Source organism: Mus caroli, chromosome 14 (assembly GCF_900094665.2).
Source record: "Mus caroli chromosome 14, CAROLI_EIJ_v1.1, whole genome shotgun sequence".
Lineage (NCBI taxonomy): Eukaryota > Metazoa > Chordata > Mammalia > Rodentia > Muridae > Mus > Mus caroli.
In genome coordinates this window covers 27,528,638-27,545,075 of record NC_034583.1, presented here as the reverse complement: position 1 = coordinate 27,545,075, position 16,438 = coordinate 27,528,638, and the positions used below count along the sequence as shown (strand labels likewise).

Below are 16,438 nucleotides of genomic sequence, written 5' to 3'. Positions count from 1 at the left end.
GGAGGGAGGGAGGGAGGGGAGAAGGCAGAGAGAGCTAAACAATAAATCATTTATGAACACAGGAAATATCAAAGGAAACAGAAAAAACTACTAAAACCATCAATTAGATAGGAAAACTGATGTTTGAAATCAATTAACACCAATTAATGAGAAAGATCTAGAGAAACAAAAAAGAGGCCCAAGCAATAAATATGAAAAATAAAAGTCTCATGTCTAAAGAGTCAACCAATGTGAAAAAAAATACTGAAACATCAACTGTATACTTCTAAGTTTGACAACTTCTGTGAAATTTGGGGGAATTCTCCGAGTAACCCAAATTACCAAAATTCAATCAAGAAAATATAGCTCTAAGGCTGCCAAAGAGGAATAATATGTTGCTATGACACTGTAACAATGTAAACTGTAAGTTTCTGGCATCATAAACAAAGCCTAGCAGCCACACAAAGAAAAAGTCTACATAAAATTATCTAGAATTGAGCACTTCTCACATTCTGAAGACATCATTGTTGCAATATTAAAACAAAAGAAATACATTAGAAGGAAGAAGAACCAACCTAAATCTCTTAGGAACACAGGGGACATTTTCTAATCAAACTTTTCTCAAATGAAATTTGAAATACAATACAAGAGATAATATATTATAACTAGTAAGTCTCATCTCAGGGTTAATTTAAATTAGAAAATCAGTTCATGTGTTTCAGTATATTAACAAACTAAAAAAAAAAAAAAGCATAATCATCTCAATATACACAGTAAGAGCTGCATGCAAAATCCAGCATGAATTCTTCCAAAACTCAGCAAGCCAGAAACAGAGAAGGCCCTTCTTGGCCTGATGAACAGCTTGCTTCTGACATGACGCTTAATGGCACAGTATTGTATTTCTTCTCAGTATCAAGACCCAGAAAATGATGCATTATCTTAGCACCATATTCATCCTTGTACTGGAGGTGGTGATCAACACAATCAAGAAAGAAAATGAAACACNATGCATCCAAACATAAGGGAAGAGTTAAAGTTGTTGCATTTCCAAACCACCAGACAGTCAATGCAGAAAATTGTCACAGAATGTATATAAAGGTGCTATAATTATTAAATGTATCAATCTTAGTATCCCAAGATACAAGATCAGTACACAATGCTCAATTTTATTTCTATGTATTATCAATGAACAATTAGACATTGAAGTTTTTTTTAAGATACCATTTACAATGGTATTGATCAACAATATAAAATATTGACATAAAAATCCAACAAAAATATTAATGGTCTGAACACTGCAAACAATAAACTATTGTTCAGAAGATTTTTAAAACAGCTTAATTAAGTGGAGAGAAATACATCCAGGATGGAAGATTCAATTCTATTGAGATGGCAATTCTCTGAATTCTATTGTAGATTAAATGCAATCACACATGGAAACCCAGACATCGTTTTTTGTATTAATGACAAGTTCAATCAGTAACAGGCTAATTCTAAACTTCATATAAAAATTCTAATGGCCTAATGTAGCTAAAACAACTTTTAAAAAGAAGATAGAAGTCTAAAAACTGTGATTTTAAATTTTACTATAAAATAATTATAAGTCAAAGAATGTGTAATTGGTATAAAGATAGAAGAAAAATCAGAACTGTCTAGAATAAAATGTTAAGAAAATTTTCTATTACTACATTAAAAGCACAACCCACAAAAGAATAAATTGACAAGTTGCACTTCATCAACATAATAAGGTCTGTCATTCATAAAGACAGTATTATAATGAAAAAAACAAGCCACAGACTAGCAGGAAATATTTGCAAAGTATTTATTCAGTAAAGGATTTTGTATAAAAATGTAAGTATCTTTCAAAACTCATTTAAGAGAAATAATTCAACAAATAGAAGCAAAATGTTTAAGCAAATAATTTACTTGGGCAGATCTATAGATATGTGCTTGAAGAGATAGCTCAGCACTGGAATTTATGTCTAGCATGCAAAAGACCCTGGCTTTTACCATCACCAAAGGAGGAAGAAGAAGAGCTAAAGAAGCAGGAAGGGAGAAAGTGCAGGAAAGCAGGAAGGATGGGAAGAAAAAAAAAAGATACTCAACATCATTAGTCCTCGGGGAAATTAAAATTTAAACTACTACAATGAGAACCATCAGATGCCACCTATAACCCAATTTTAAGAATGTGCCTCCCTATAAAATAAAAGCATATATCCATGCAAAGACCTATTATGTTTATCTCTGTGGTAGTTTGAATAATAATGGCCCACAGCCTCATATATTTGAATATTTAGTCATTTAGGAGTAGCACTATTAAAGATTAGAAGGTGTGACCTTGTTGGAGGAAGTGTATCACTGGGAGTAGACTTTCAGGTTTCAAAGGCACACACCAGAACCAGACTTTCTCTACCTACTGATAAGGATCTAACCCTCAGCTAATGCTCCAGCATCTGCCTGTATACTGCCGTGTTTCCTGCCATGATGATGGCGGACTAAACCTCTGAAACTGTAAGGAAGCCCCCAGTGAAATGCTTTCTCTTGTAAGAGTGCTCTTTCACTGCAATAGAACAAGGACTAAGACAGAGGTTGGTACCAGGGAGTGGGGTATTGCTGTGGCAGGCCTAACCATGCTATTCAAGGAACATGGAAGACTTTGGAACTTTGGACTAGAAAAGTGGCTAGAATCTATAAGTGAGGATGAAAGGGTCATCCTAGAAGGAACATGGTAGACAATGGTATTAAGGACAATGTGGACTGTGAGAGCTCATCTCAAGAAGTTTCTGAGGGGGAAAGTATCAGTAAATGACCTAAAGGCCATTTTTATGACATTTGGGCAAAGAATGTGGCTACTTATTGTCCTTGTCCTAAAAATCTACCTGAAGCTAAAGTGAAAACTTTTAGATTAATGGGATTGGCAGAGGAGATTTCAAGACAGCCTAATATTGAGTAGGTCATGTGGTTTTTAGTGGTTACTCTTTTGCAGATGTATAATGAAAAGGAGCAAGATGAGCAAGGAAAAACACAAAATGTATAATTTGAAGAGAAAAAGGAACACCGGGAGCACCAAGAAGTGTAATGGAGCCAAAGTCCATGCTCAGGGAACTAAGATGTTTAAAGGAAAGACTATGCTAAATGGAATAAAGGGAGTGGTGAGTCAGGACAAGACCCCACACAGCTAAGCTTTCAAGTTTTAAAAACAAATTACAGAAAAGACTAAGCAGTGAAGGAAGCCATTAACAACAGAAAGAAGATGAACTGGTAATGTAACATATATTCTGTGCCATTATGTATTTGAAGTATAGCTCTGCTTTTCTCATTTTTTTATTTTTATGGGGCTTACAGAATGTCATGAGTCTCAGAAGAGAGTTTGAACCTTGGCCTTTTAAAGTGTGGAGACTGTGAGTGACTATGGGGACTTTTGAAGTTGAACTGAATACATTTTGCACTCTGATATGACTACAAGCCTATGAGGGCCAGGTAGTGGAATGTGGTGATTTGAATGAGAATAGATAGCTCTGCAGGTTCATATATTTGAATGTTTAGTCACCATGGAGTAGCAACATTTGAAAGGATTATAAGGATTACGAGGTCGACCTTCTGGAAGAAATGTGTCACTGGGGGTTGGCTCAAAAGCCCATGTCAAGTTCATATTCATTCTTCTCCCCCCTCTCTCTCTCCCTCTTTCGCTCTCTCTCTAAATCAGGATGTAGTTCTTACTGCTCCCATGTCTGCCTAGATGCCACAAGGCTTCCTGGCATGATAATAGTATTCTAAACCTCTGAAACTATAAGAAATCCACAAATTATATGCTTTCTTTTACAATAGTTGTCTCATTCATAGTGTGTCTTTACAACAATAGAAGAGTGACCAAGTCATTCCCTAATAGCACTATATGTACTGGCTAAACATCTAGACTTGAAGTATCCATCTATGAGTGTGACTTACTGGTACTGTTGAATATTCCTCCTCAGAAAACAAATTATTTATATTTTTAAAATACCTATGCTTGAATAAAGTCATACAAAAGAAAATGAGGAATATATACTGAAGTGTTCAGTTTACACAAATCATTTTCTGGCTTGCTCACTGACATATGTTCAGCTAATTTTCTTAGACAGCCAGGGCCAACCTGATGAGAAATGCCATTGCCCATGTGGGCTCAGTTCCCCTATACTTATCCTCAACCAAGACAATCTCTCACAGACGTGGCCATCAGCCAATCTGATAGAAGCAACTTTTCATCTGAGATTCCCTCATTACTCATAACTTTTTATTATGTCACTCCACAATAAAACTAACCAGTATAGTGAGTGCCAAGAACAGATCAGCAGTTTCCTAAGGAGTTATAAAGGTCAGAGAGAAGTAGAGTGGATAAAAGGACACTTTGTGTGGTAGGCATGTTTACCATCTTCATTGAAATTTTGACTTATGAATGTATACATATTTCAATCTCAATATGTACATTTAAATATATCCATTTGTTGTATGTCAAAGATCACTAACACTGTCAATTTATAATAAAGAATGGAAGTGATAATCAAAAGCAGTGTTCGGCCAGTGATACGGCTTAGTGAGTAAAGGCCCTTATCATCAACCCTGACAACTTAAGTTGGATCCCCTGTACCTACAGAGGAAGAACTGAGTCTTACAAATTATTGTCTGACCTCTATGTGCACACTGTGCAACAAACACACATTCACATACAAAATTAACAAATGTAAGAAATGAGCTCTTGGTTCCAGCTACTGTCTGATAAATGACAACACCTATTCTTCATTCTGGGATTCTGAGCTAGGCTCACAGAGATAGGTATGATGTGGTGTGTGTTCTCAAAGACTTCTCAATGCAGCTATGGAGTGAAATAAGTGATTAGATTACAACAAATCGATTGGTTTTTAAGAAACGTGGAATTAAAATTAAAGATGGCAAATAGTCCAGGGACTTAATGTTTAAACAGAATTAAAAACTTCCAAATGAAGGGGAAAAAAGCAAAACCCTCTTCTCTGTGCATGCTAAACAGAGATTTCTTAAATGTGGGAGTCTGCTTTTGTGTGCTCTGTCTTTCCATGTGCTGCTTTTGTGTGTGCTTTTGTTTTTTCTTCACTTAGTTTTAGCATCTTTTCCCATAGTAACCAAGTATAACCTAATGCCTTTACCTAACTATAGGTTCTGAGTAGGGAACTCTTGAATGTCTGATGATACCTCTTGGACTGCTGACAGAGTTTTTCTCTACTGCTCCAGAGATCCTCACATTGGTCAGCCACCAGTGAAAGGAATTCAATGGGGTGGGGCTTGAGGAAAAAATGTAGACAATATTCCAGGGAGAGAGCACCGAAGAGGTCCACAAGCTGGTGTGACATCTGCCTGAGTGTAGAATCTTCTTAAGGGCTAGTTGAAGAAGCCCCATAGACAGGACTTCTTTTCAAGACTGATGCTGCACCACCTGCACATAACCTGCTCTAGTGAAGGTGAGCATGTGGAGATGAAAAGCACATAAGATTTTTGGTGAGATCAAGTACATGGGGCAGACAGTGTTCACTATACTGTATACAGAAAGGTATGATGTGCCCTGGCCTCAGAAAATCTGAAGAATATGGCTATTTCTAATTCTTTTACTCTGTTTGTTTGTTTGTCGACAGGGTCTCAATATGAAACCTTAGCTAACCTTGAACTCACTCTGTAGACCAGGCTGGTCCTCAAAGAGAGATGCACCTGTTTCTGCCTCTGCCTCCCAAGTGCCTGGCCACACTATTTAACTCTCCAGCTACATACCATTTGATCACAGCACCCATTCCCACAAAGCGTCCCAGTATATGAACTGGAGTTTCTGCGGGAAGTTTTACCAATGCTTTTGCTGACTGCTCCACTGAGGGCCAGAGACTCCACCCAAGACAAGTGGAGCTTTGACGGAGGTCTGATGAAACAGTGTTTTCCCCTAATAATGCATGCTGAGGAAAAATAGGTACAATGTAACACATGTGCATCTACAGTGTTTATTTAACATCTGTGTACTGGCTGGTTTGGGGTGTCAACTTGACACAGGCTGGAGTTATCACAGAGAAAGGAGCTTCAGTTGAGGAAATGCCTCCACGAGATCTGATAGCTGAAGCTCACAGAGCAGAGCATCATACTTCTCTAGGCCATGGAAAACTGGATTTTTCTCAATGCCTCTTTCTCCCCTAGGCAATTAGACAAGAAAAGTTGAAGGAAGCAAGCAGAAGTAGGGAGGAGGCTTAACAGAAAATGGGGAAATAATATTGATGGCCTGCTAACTAGGCCTCCCTGCTCCTGAACCCTTCACACTAGCAGTTCCAGAAACGGGTAGGGATGAGATTCAGGCCCACACACGCAGGCTGTTAGGAAGTGGTGTGTAAATCAATAGCTAGCAATGCAGAGCTCTGTAAGGAATTCAGCATAGTAAGAGCTTGGGAAGAGGACAGAAGACAGAAAAGTCTGACCAGGAAGCAGAAATAACAGGAGCCACCATTCTCCTATAGACATGAGACATGACACAACAGAATAATGGAAAGAAATAAAAGATGATGGAAAGGTGAGATAGAATCATCCTGCAGCAGGTTATGCAGTCAGCATAATGAGCTACTCCCCACTGCTGGAGTCATCCAGAGTATGGCATGCTGTCTGAGGTCAAGAACACTAGCAAGAAACAGGTTTGGGGAAGGACAAGGAGTTCTGAGACAGTCATGCTGATCTTCAGATGAGAAATAGGCTCCCATTGTTGTCTGTGGCAGGAGGGAGAAGCATCAGAAAAACAGCTAGGTCTGTGAGTCTAGAGCTTTAAGAACAAGAGTTAGAATGAACAAGGCCACGACAGTTATTGGTGCCTGCTACAGTGGGGGAATAATATTGATGGCCTGCTAACTAGGCCTCCCTGCTCCTGAAAACCTACCTTTTCCTGGGTACTGACCACCTACTATCACTGAGCTCAAATAGCATGTGCATCTACACTGTTTATTTAACATCTTTGTACTGGTTGGTTTTGTGTGTCAACTTGACACAGGCTGGAGTTATCACGGAGAAAGGAGTTTCAGTTGAGGAAATGCCTCCATGAGATCCAACTGTAAGGCATTTTCTCAATTAGCGATCAAGGGGGAAAGGACCCTTGTGGGTGGGACCATCTCTGGGCTTGTAGTCTTGGGTTCTATAAAAGAGCAGGCTGAGCAAGCCAGGGGAAGCAAGCCAGTTAAGAACATCCCTCTATGGCCTCTGCATCAGCTCCTGCTTTCTGACCTGCTTGAGTTCCAGCCCTGACTTCCCTTGGTGATGAACAGCAGTATGGAAGTGTAAGCTGAATAAACCCTTTCCTCCCCAACTTGCTTCTTGGTCATGATGTTTTGTCCAAAGTACGTGTTTCCTGCATGGGTGCAGCTTTATGGGAAGGCCTCATCTTCTTTGCATGGAGTCTAGCCAGCACTAAAGACACTATATGTCAGTGGACAAACCATAAAGACCTCTCACTTGGAATGTGATAGAGACAAATAGAGAGAGGGCTCTCACTCCAGCTGACAGAGGTTCCAGAGGCCATCCAACACATCCAGGCTCAAGTAACATAAATTAGCAACTCCATCTCTGAGGCTCAGCTCTTTAATTATTCCTTTCTTCCTCTGATACCAACTGTGAAGTGCTCATCAATGCAATTTGCTTGTTACTGTCTAGATCGATTTACCTTCAGTCCCTCCTTGCACCAATCTATTTTTGACACGGGGCACTGAAGACTCATTGATGAGCCAGATATGGCCATATCCTCAATGAACTCACAGTTTGCTCATCTAATGATTCCTTACTTCTCACATGTTCTTATGACTTAATCAATCAATTAAGCATATACTTTATAACAAAACTGTATCTGTTTGCCAGTGTCTCACAGTAGAACCAGAGAGTCACTGAATCTCCCAGAGAGGTACACAAATTCAGAAGCCAATTGTCTCTTCTCAAAATCAAATCCAAATGACAACATGAAAAGGTTTATAATACTCAACAAAACTCAGCAGTGAACAAGTAGATGTAATTAAGAAAACTGCCACACGAAGAATACAAACAAAAACATGCGGCCTTGAATGCTTATCCTGAATCAAGAAAAACACATAAAGCAATCAAATATAGAAAAATGGTGGCATACTTGTAATCCAAGCTCTGGGGAGGTAGAGACAGGTGGATTCCTAGGGCTCACTGCCCAGACAACCTAGCATGCACAGTGAGCTCCAAGCTAATATAAAACCCTGCTTCAAAAAAAAAAATAAAAAATAAACAAAAAACAAAAATCAAGATGGATGGCATTTGAGAATCAACCCCTGATATTGGCCTCTGGCCTTCACATGTACATTCACAAATGTGCACATTTTCTTGTACACAAACAGACCTGTATACACACACACACACACACACACACACACACACACACACAAGTTGAAGCTGGTGAGTCTTTATCAAATGCCTTATCCCTGATTCTTTAATTATTTTCCATTATTTTATTACTAGTTACTACATACAATACAAAGAACAGCAACTATTTGTGGCTCTATGTTTAATTAGCTTGAACTTTGCAGTGCTTAAAATGTTACAACACTGCAAGAAGAATAGAGCTTTTGCCCCACTTTGGGACCACACTTAAACAGGAAATAACACTCTCAATGTGGCTGGCCCTGTAGCTAAACTAACATGTCTTTTAGAGAGCATTACTGTCATTAACCATATGCTACATCGGAATTTGGGGTCAAGACTTTATCTGAATCTCTACCTTTGGAGTGAAGTCTTCAAGAATGCCCATATGCTGGGGCTAAAGGTCAGCCAAAGAGCGTCCCCACTGTCATGTATACATGAGCCCTGCTGATTGGCTTTTCAGAAGATTCTGAATACAAGTGCTGGATCTTTGCCAAAGCCATTAGCCCCATGATGTCACTGACAGACTGTGCTTTAGAGCTAGCTGATCTTCATAAAGAATTCTCCAGCAGGAGTGTGGAGCTGGTCCAGAGATCAAAGCACCTATCATGAGTTTAGATTCCCTAGAAAACCACATAAAGTCTAGGTGGTCATGGAAGCCCACTTCGTAATTCCTGCCTCAGAAGGCAGGAAGAGGATCCCTAGAGCAAGCTGACTAGACAGGCCACATCAGAGAGCTCTGGGTTTGACTGAGTGATTCTTGCTCAGTGAATAAGGTGGGAGAGCAATTGTGGTTTATGCCCAACATCAACTTCAGGCTTCCACACACACATACACCTGTCCTTACCCACACTGGCAAAAATGTGTATAATACACACAAAAAAATGGGGATAAAAGAATCCCACCAACCACATAGAATGTCTGCCTGACTATAAGAAATTGATTCAGCGCCTGCAACTTCTATCACCCTGTCTGTAAAAGAGGGATGATGAGAACTGTCAGCAGGGCCGGTCATGTACAAGTGATCAGGAATGGAGGCTGCTGCCCTGTGCCTTTCAAGAAAAAGAGGCTTCCTGGAAAAAGAAACAAGACAGAAGGGAGCTGGGGCTCCCCAAGCCCCCTCACTTCTGAAGAAAGACATGGCTACATCAGGATTCTTAGACCTATCTGTTCTTTCTAGGCAGCCAAGGTGAGTGCGTGCTCTCTGTGGTACTGCAGAGACCTGCTCCTGTGGCTGATCTATGTTCTATACCTGTCTCCTGGTCACTCTAAGCTTTGGGTTCAAGCTTCCTCCAAAATACCTGGGTGCCTAAGAGTGAAAAGTACCCACAAAGCACCTCCTACTGTGGTGTCTGAAGTTAAGATTGGCCCTAGAGGAGTCAGGCTAGAGAGACAGAGCATCCTGGGGATAGCAGGGATGCAGAAGAGGGAAGTAGAAGTCTTTAAAATGTAAAACAGGCTGGTTTCTGAAGCCTGGCTACAGAGAAGCAGTGGCTATTCACTGTGGCGGAGTCATCAAAAAGCGCAAAACCAGCACCAGACATTTGACTTCAGGGACACATGGAACGCTTCCTTTCACTGGAACAAAGGACATAGGGCTTTGAAGAGCCTGCAGAGAAGCAGCAAAGCTCCAAGAATCAAAACTTGCTGAGGATCAATGAAGCCTCAAGCAGGTTCTGAAGAGCAGGGTGGGATGGTCACATCCCCCTTCTAATTGCCTGGACAGCCATGGAACTGCCCCAAGGGAAATGCACAGGGACTGCATGTCCCTGGCTTGGCCTTGTAGATGTGGAACTCATGAGATAAGAACTCCTAGAGGAAGCCATCAGCAGTGGGCCTAGCATGTGATACTACCTGTGCCATTATTAACATCAGCTACGCAAAATGGGTCTCAGCCATATTAGCACTGCACTAATGAAGAAATACACATCATAAAAGAAGAAATTACCCACATAATAAACCCTAGATCCTCCAGAATGAAACCATTAGAAATTGATCAGCTAATTTAGTAGCAGCTAAAGGCTGCATCCTCCACTGAAGGCAAAACCAAGAAACACTTCCATGTCTGCTTTCATCGAAACAGCGTGTGGAGGTCGCACAGGCTGCCTGGGCTCTGCTTCCTGAAAGAGCATGAGGGCAGAGGGCTCTTCAGAAAAGCTAGGACCATATGACAATAGGTCACCCTGTGCCACAGCTTCAGCAGAGGCTGGCAGGGTGGTATTTCTGAAGAATGACATCCTGTTTGCCCCTGAGGCCAAATCAGTGGGGTGACCAGACCTAAAGGCACTTCCTACTAACCTTTTTTGGATGAGTGTATTACATATACACACCCACAGACCACACACAAATACATACACACACACACACACACACACCCAAATATACCTATACATGTACATGAATGTACAGATGTCATAACCATATACATATATTCTTGCATATTTACATATACATACATGTATCTGTACATTCATGTGCATATACACATGCACATGTATTATTCCTACACATATAGCCTCCCAACTATACTAATGTACACATTAAATATATACACACTCATATGCATATATTCACATACATATACAACTCACATATTCACACATAGAATGCAGTTCACACAAATCCAGACTAAGTCACATGTACAAACAACTCACACATACATACACATACATTCACAAATGTACATTTACATATCCACACTCACAAACCTACACATACCCTCACAATACACACCTGTACATATAGACATTTGTACATACACTGTCATGAATATAGACATACATTAATACTCATATGCACACAATTAATACACATACTCAGTTATTCCTGTACCACATGCACTCAGACAGAAAGCTCCTCCCACATATGTCTGTGCATACATTTAAATCAGTACATTTTCATGCATGTACACTCTTAGAAATGCATACACTCCTGCTCACACTCAGACACACTCACATAATACTCTCACATACTTGTATTATTCTGCATGAGACAGGGCCTCTATTCTCTCCTGATTCCTTTGTCCTGCCATCTGTATTTATTTTATAGCCTAATCTATGCTCCCAGGCCCTGGCTCCTAACTGACTGTCTGCCTCACCTCATCCCCTTTATGGAAAGTCTGAAACCACTTCTCTGACTTTCGACAGTCTCATAGACTTGGCTCTGGACTCTTCTGCTAGATCCCACCTCCTCCAGGTAATCATCTTGGCAGGCTAAGTCCAGTTCTCTGACCTCTCACCTTGGTAAAATGGAACTCCGGGAACATTTCAGCTCCCAAAGTCAGGTTTGGATTTGAAAGCCTTGTTCTGAGCTTTCCCATGGGACAGGGGTCAGGGTGAGCCACACCCATCACCATTCTGGGGTTCTTACCTCATTCACAAAGACCCAGTGGCTGTCCTTGGAAGCCAAGTTGGTCTCCACAGCCTGCAAAGAGAAAAAGAACGTATATGAACAGGAGCAACACAGAAGCTAGCAGACACGCAGGATCATTGCTGAGATAAAGTTTTATAAATACCATTTGTTTTTCAGAAATTATTCCTCACAAAACATGCCAACCCCCTGGAGCCCACTCTGGATGCCTTGATCACTGGAGACACCATCTGTTCTCCCATGTTCTTCCACACCAGCCTAGAGTGAGGTTAGAGGTCCTAGACCTGCAGGCGCCATAGCCACTGGTACAGGAATAGCCTCCCTTCCCCAAGAAAGCATTAAATTCCTTTCCAAAGGAGCACTTAAAGGTAGCATTCATCACTACACAAAACTACAGAGTGAGGAAACTAACATTAGATTTATGGCAGTTCACCTAGCCATGCTGAGGAATACCAGGAAAATAGAAGACACTGGCTCACCTGTGGTACTGCTTTTCATTCATGTTTTAGGATCTATGGTGCTGGGTCTTTTCCAGTTATAGAGGAGGGGCCCATTTCCACATTTCTCTCCACACCGCTTTGTCACAGTGCTTGCCATTTTTGCATGTAAATGACTACCAGTTTATTACTTCTTACTGTCTATTTTCTCTGCCAGGTTAGGTGAGAACCTTACAAGATAAAGGTCTACATCTCTCAGGAGAGAGCTGTGTCCCAGAACTTTGCTTTGCAGCAACATATAGTAGGTGTTCGATTCCATAGCTTATGTGTGAATAAGTGGTAGGCAGTGGCAGAGAAAAATCCTTGTTTTGTTTGCATACTTTAAACTTGTTTGTTTATGTGGGGTTTTTTTGTTTTTTTGTTTGTTTGTTTTTTGCCTTTTATGTAATAACAGGTCTTCAATAGAGCAAAGGCTAGTCTTAAACCCACTATGTACCCAAGACCCAAACTCCTGTTCCTCCTGCTTCCAACTCCTAAGGGCTGAGATTATACACATGCACCACAATGCCTGGCTCTTTTGTATGTATTTATGGATGCTTTCTGTCTCCTTGAATTGGAAAGCCAACAGACTGAAAGAGCTGGAAGGGATTGATGGTTTGTAAGCATGTCCTGTAAGGATGCTCACGGTAAGCATGTGCCAAGAGCTTGCTGAGCACCAGGCACTGTGCCAAGCCAACGATGAACCTGGGAAAGAGCTTTCAGATTTACTCCTTTCCTTTTGACATTTTTTTCACATTTTGGTAATGTAATTTTTATTACTCTTTTGATTTTAAAAATATAGGCAAATTAAGATGCTTAATTAAAATCTCTCCATAATACTTTCTCTTTTTTTAAAAAGAACGTGCCCATGGACTAAAAATTCTCCATTTATTCAGCCAGATTCATCCACTGGAAATTGTCTGAAGTGGCCCCTTCCAGAAGCTTCTACAGTTATATCATGCAAATGCATATCTACACATGCATATCAGACAGATGTTTTTAATTAAAATCACATTGGGAAATGCATATCAGGTAAAAATTCTCATCACTAACTTATTGATATATCGGATTTACATTTTCTTATCAGTAAGTACAGAAGTAATTGTTCTTAACAAAGGAGGTGTAATGGTTGGTGTCAGAGCATTGGGCTTTTGTGGTGCTGAGATACCCACACTATCAGAGCACAGAGCTCTGTTGGGGCTGTGCTCCATGGAAATAACAAAATTGATTGGGGAACACAGTAGATCATGAGAATAGATATCATAAAGTACCCAGGAGAATCCTAGCCCATGAGTCCTTACCAGACAACACTGCAGGACACCAAGCACAGGCACAGAGCTTTTTCTGGACCACTCAGGGATGAAGAATATAGACTGACCTCTATAGCCTATGAATGAGAGGCCACCACGCTGTGAAAAGATGAACCTGTGAAAGAGTCTGAAAGAGAAGGAAATAACCTACCCACTATCGTTTGTCTAGTGGTGCCATGTATAGAAAATATATAACAGCTGTTCCACTCCTGTGTGCAAAACTATGTAACCCAGAAGAGGAAAATTCAGAGAATGGGGTCCATAAATGTCCCAAGAAGCTCACAGGAAGCAGAGATAGATGGTCATTTTAGTCTTCTAAAGGTCCATCCTCACTCCTCCTTTTGCTCACATCTATCCTATATCTTTTGGCTATATGAACCTTACTCCATGAACATTATATTTCCTGGGATAAACAGATCCCTGCCCAACCCAGGAAGGAGGCTCTGGGGAACTGGTCTATGCCCTTGGAAAGAGGTGAACCTCAGCAAGACAAAAGGCATCTATGTATCATGGTGTATCTCTTGAGACACTTCCCATCCCATCTGCAAGCCTGAAAAGCCAGGATGTCTCTAGAGAAGCTTATAGGACCCAAGATTCAGTGTCTCTTGAGGACCCAGAATTACCAGTGTTGACTGGAGACAACCTCAGGGTAGGATCTTGACTACTCAGCCTAGAACCCCTCTCTTCTCTGCCACAGATGCCTTTAGATGTCTAAGACAATGGAGATAAGGGCAAAGTACAGGAACATTATCTAAGTATTGTGAAAACATCACTGGGCCCTTGCTGGACTTAATCACTAACCTTTAAACATTTCCATAATGGTCATTGGTTACATCATGCTCATTAGAATATGAAACAGAGCTTGGAGCTCTCCTAAGTTCCCAAAGGCTGGAATGCTAAACTGAATCTCCACAGAGGCAGATCAATGAGGCTGAACTCAAAACAAAATTGGCAAATGGAGAGATGAAATTTGAATGCAGTACAGTAAAGACTAAGGACTTATAGAAAAGCTTAGAGTAGTAGTGTGGGGGGGGAGGCATTGGTTCTACTCTTGGTGCTGATCTAAGTGGACCTCCACTCCAGTGATGGAAGGAACTACACTCTAAATCCCAGTCATGAAGGGGAACAGTTTAAGCCAATAGCCACTTAAAGTAACAAGGAACTCTTACTAGGAAAGATGATGTAGGTGTCTAACCAAATAAAGAACTGGCTTGAGCAAGAGTCTAAGTTGCTCTTTGCAGCATCTAAGCATAGATTTACAGGGAACTGTTTTAGTAATCAGAGATCAACACAGTGAAAGAAAAGTTTTCTACCTTTCTAAATGATGCAAGAAGAAATAGGCTGTCTCAGCTAGTAAGGACATCAGAAGTATCCCATTACTGTCAATGTCAACAGTGGCTTTGAAAATAAGTGGTGGCTCAGAGGGTAACCATAGGATGACAGGTACAACTCAGTGCTGAGCTGACATCCATTGTAATGATTACCAAGTTAGGCTGCAGTTAAGGAGCCCCTGGAAAGTTTCTCAAACTGTAGGCTCTGGCCTCAGTACAGAGGGTTCTAATTCACTGAGAGCAGCCACCTGCATAAAGCCGTAGTCCTTTCCAAGTTCCACTTGCACCTTGACCCTAAGAACTGAGATCTCGCCCAGAGAAGCTGTAGCTCTTTGAAGGTACAGGTGCATTTTGCAGCTGAGAGGTGCAAGCATTGCCAGTGGACAATTGCCAGTTGCTAGGCGATCCTAGGGAGTGTGTGGGAGCACGGCTCCCCTACGAACTCTTCTTACCTGGTATCAGACTCGGGCATGGAAGGTACCGGCAGAGAGAATTATTGATCAGGAAACTGCAGGATAACTGGCCAACCTCCCTGTCCTACTTTCCCTCACCAATTAAGCATCAGCTAATTTGTTAAGCCTCTTTTGCCCACACAGAGATAAATAGCACTTGGATACAGCCTTTTTCCAGAGGGTGCAGCTCATGCCGAGACTGGCATAGGTGGTAAGAAGGAACAGCTACTGAAGATTGAACAAAACCACACTGGCCTCCCTTCACAGTTACCAGAGGGCTGCCAGCTCTGTGGGCTAAGCCTTACCAGCTCACAGACCAAAAGCAGCAGAGTTGCTCCCAGTATTCCTGGTTTCCCTTCTAAGTGCTAACCTCTTCCTTCTTCTCCCGTATATGCCTGTGGCAGATAGAAACATGTTCATCATGAAGCAAGTGTGGCAGAGGAGCCTTTGCTCTGTGCTCCCTGGTGATCTGGATCATCATTCCAAGCACATTTTTGTGACCCACAACACTTGAGTACCAACCACACTGTGTTACTCTGCCTAAAACCCCTCATATCATAGTGAGGTATTTGATTACCCAGACTTCCTGTGCGTTCCTTCTCCACCACCAGCAGCCAAGACTCAGGCTACAAGAGTATGCCCAGCACTCATGATTACTTGGGAATTTATATCCCAACCAAGAAGGAGGATGCCACAGATACAGATCCCAGCTGTTATGCTCCCTGATGGGGATGCCTCTGTGTCATCTGAGCTGTTTCCAGAATCCAGCTACAGAATGAGGTCACAATGATGTCACCTGGCATCTGTCACTTCCTTGGTCCACATCTCTATGTACCTGCAGGCTTTCTTGTTGGAATTCCTCCGGGAACACTTATTTATTTATTTATTTATTTATTTATTTATTTATTATTTATTTATTTATTTATTTATTAAAAGTCATCTGATCCCTCCTTTTGAACCCTGCTTCTGGGGTCCCAAACTTGAAATGAACAGCTCCAGTCTGGGGTAATGTTAAGAATCAAAAAGCGGTCGGAGGACAGTGACCTGCCCTGCAGGGAGCGCCATCTTGGCTCCGGGACTCCGCCGAGCTTAGTCTCTACAGGTCAGAGTGGGGACCACGG

General features: G+C 41.3%; 1 protein-coding gene across 1 annotated transcript in view; it reads right to left on the bottom strand.

Moving 5' to 3' along the window:
* Grid1 (glutamate ionotropic receptor delta type subunit 1) overlaps positions 1–16,438 on the bottom strand; it is a 733,627-nt gene that overhangs the window by 289,902 nt on the left and 427,287 nt on the right. Inside the window, exon 5 of the mRNA XM_021181815.2 lies at positions 11,749–11,802. Coding sequence (XP_021037474.1) covers positions 11,749–11,802 — 54 coding nt within the window. The remainder of the gene's footprint in view (positions 1–11,748; positions 11,803–16,438) is intronic.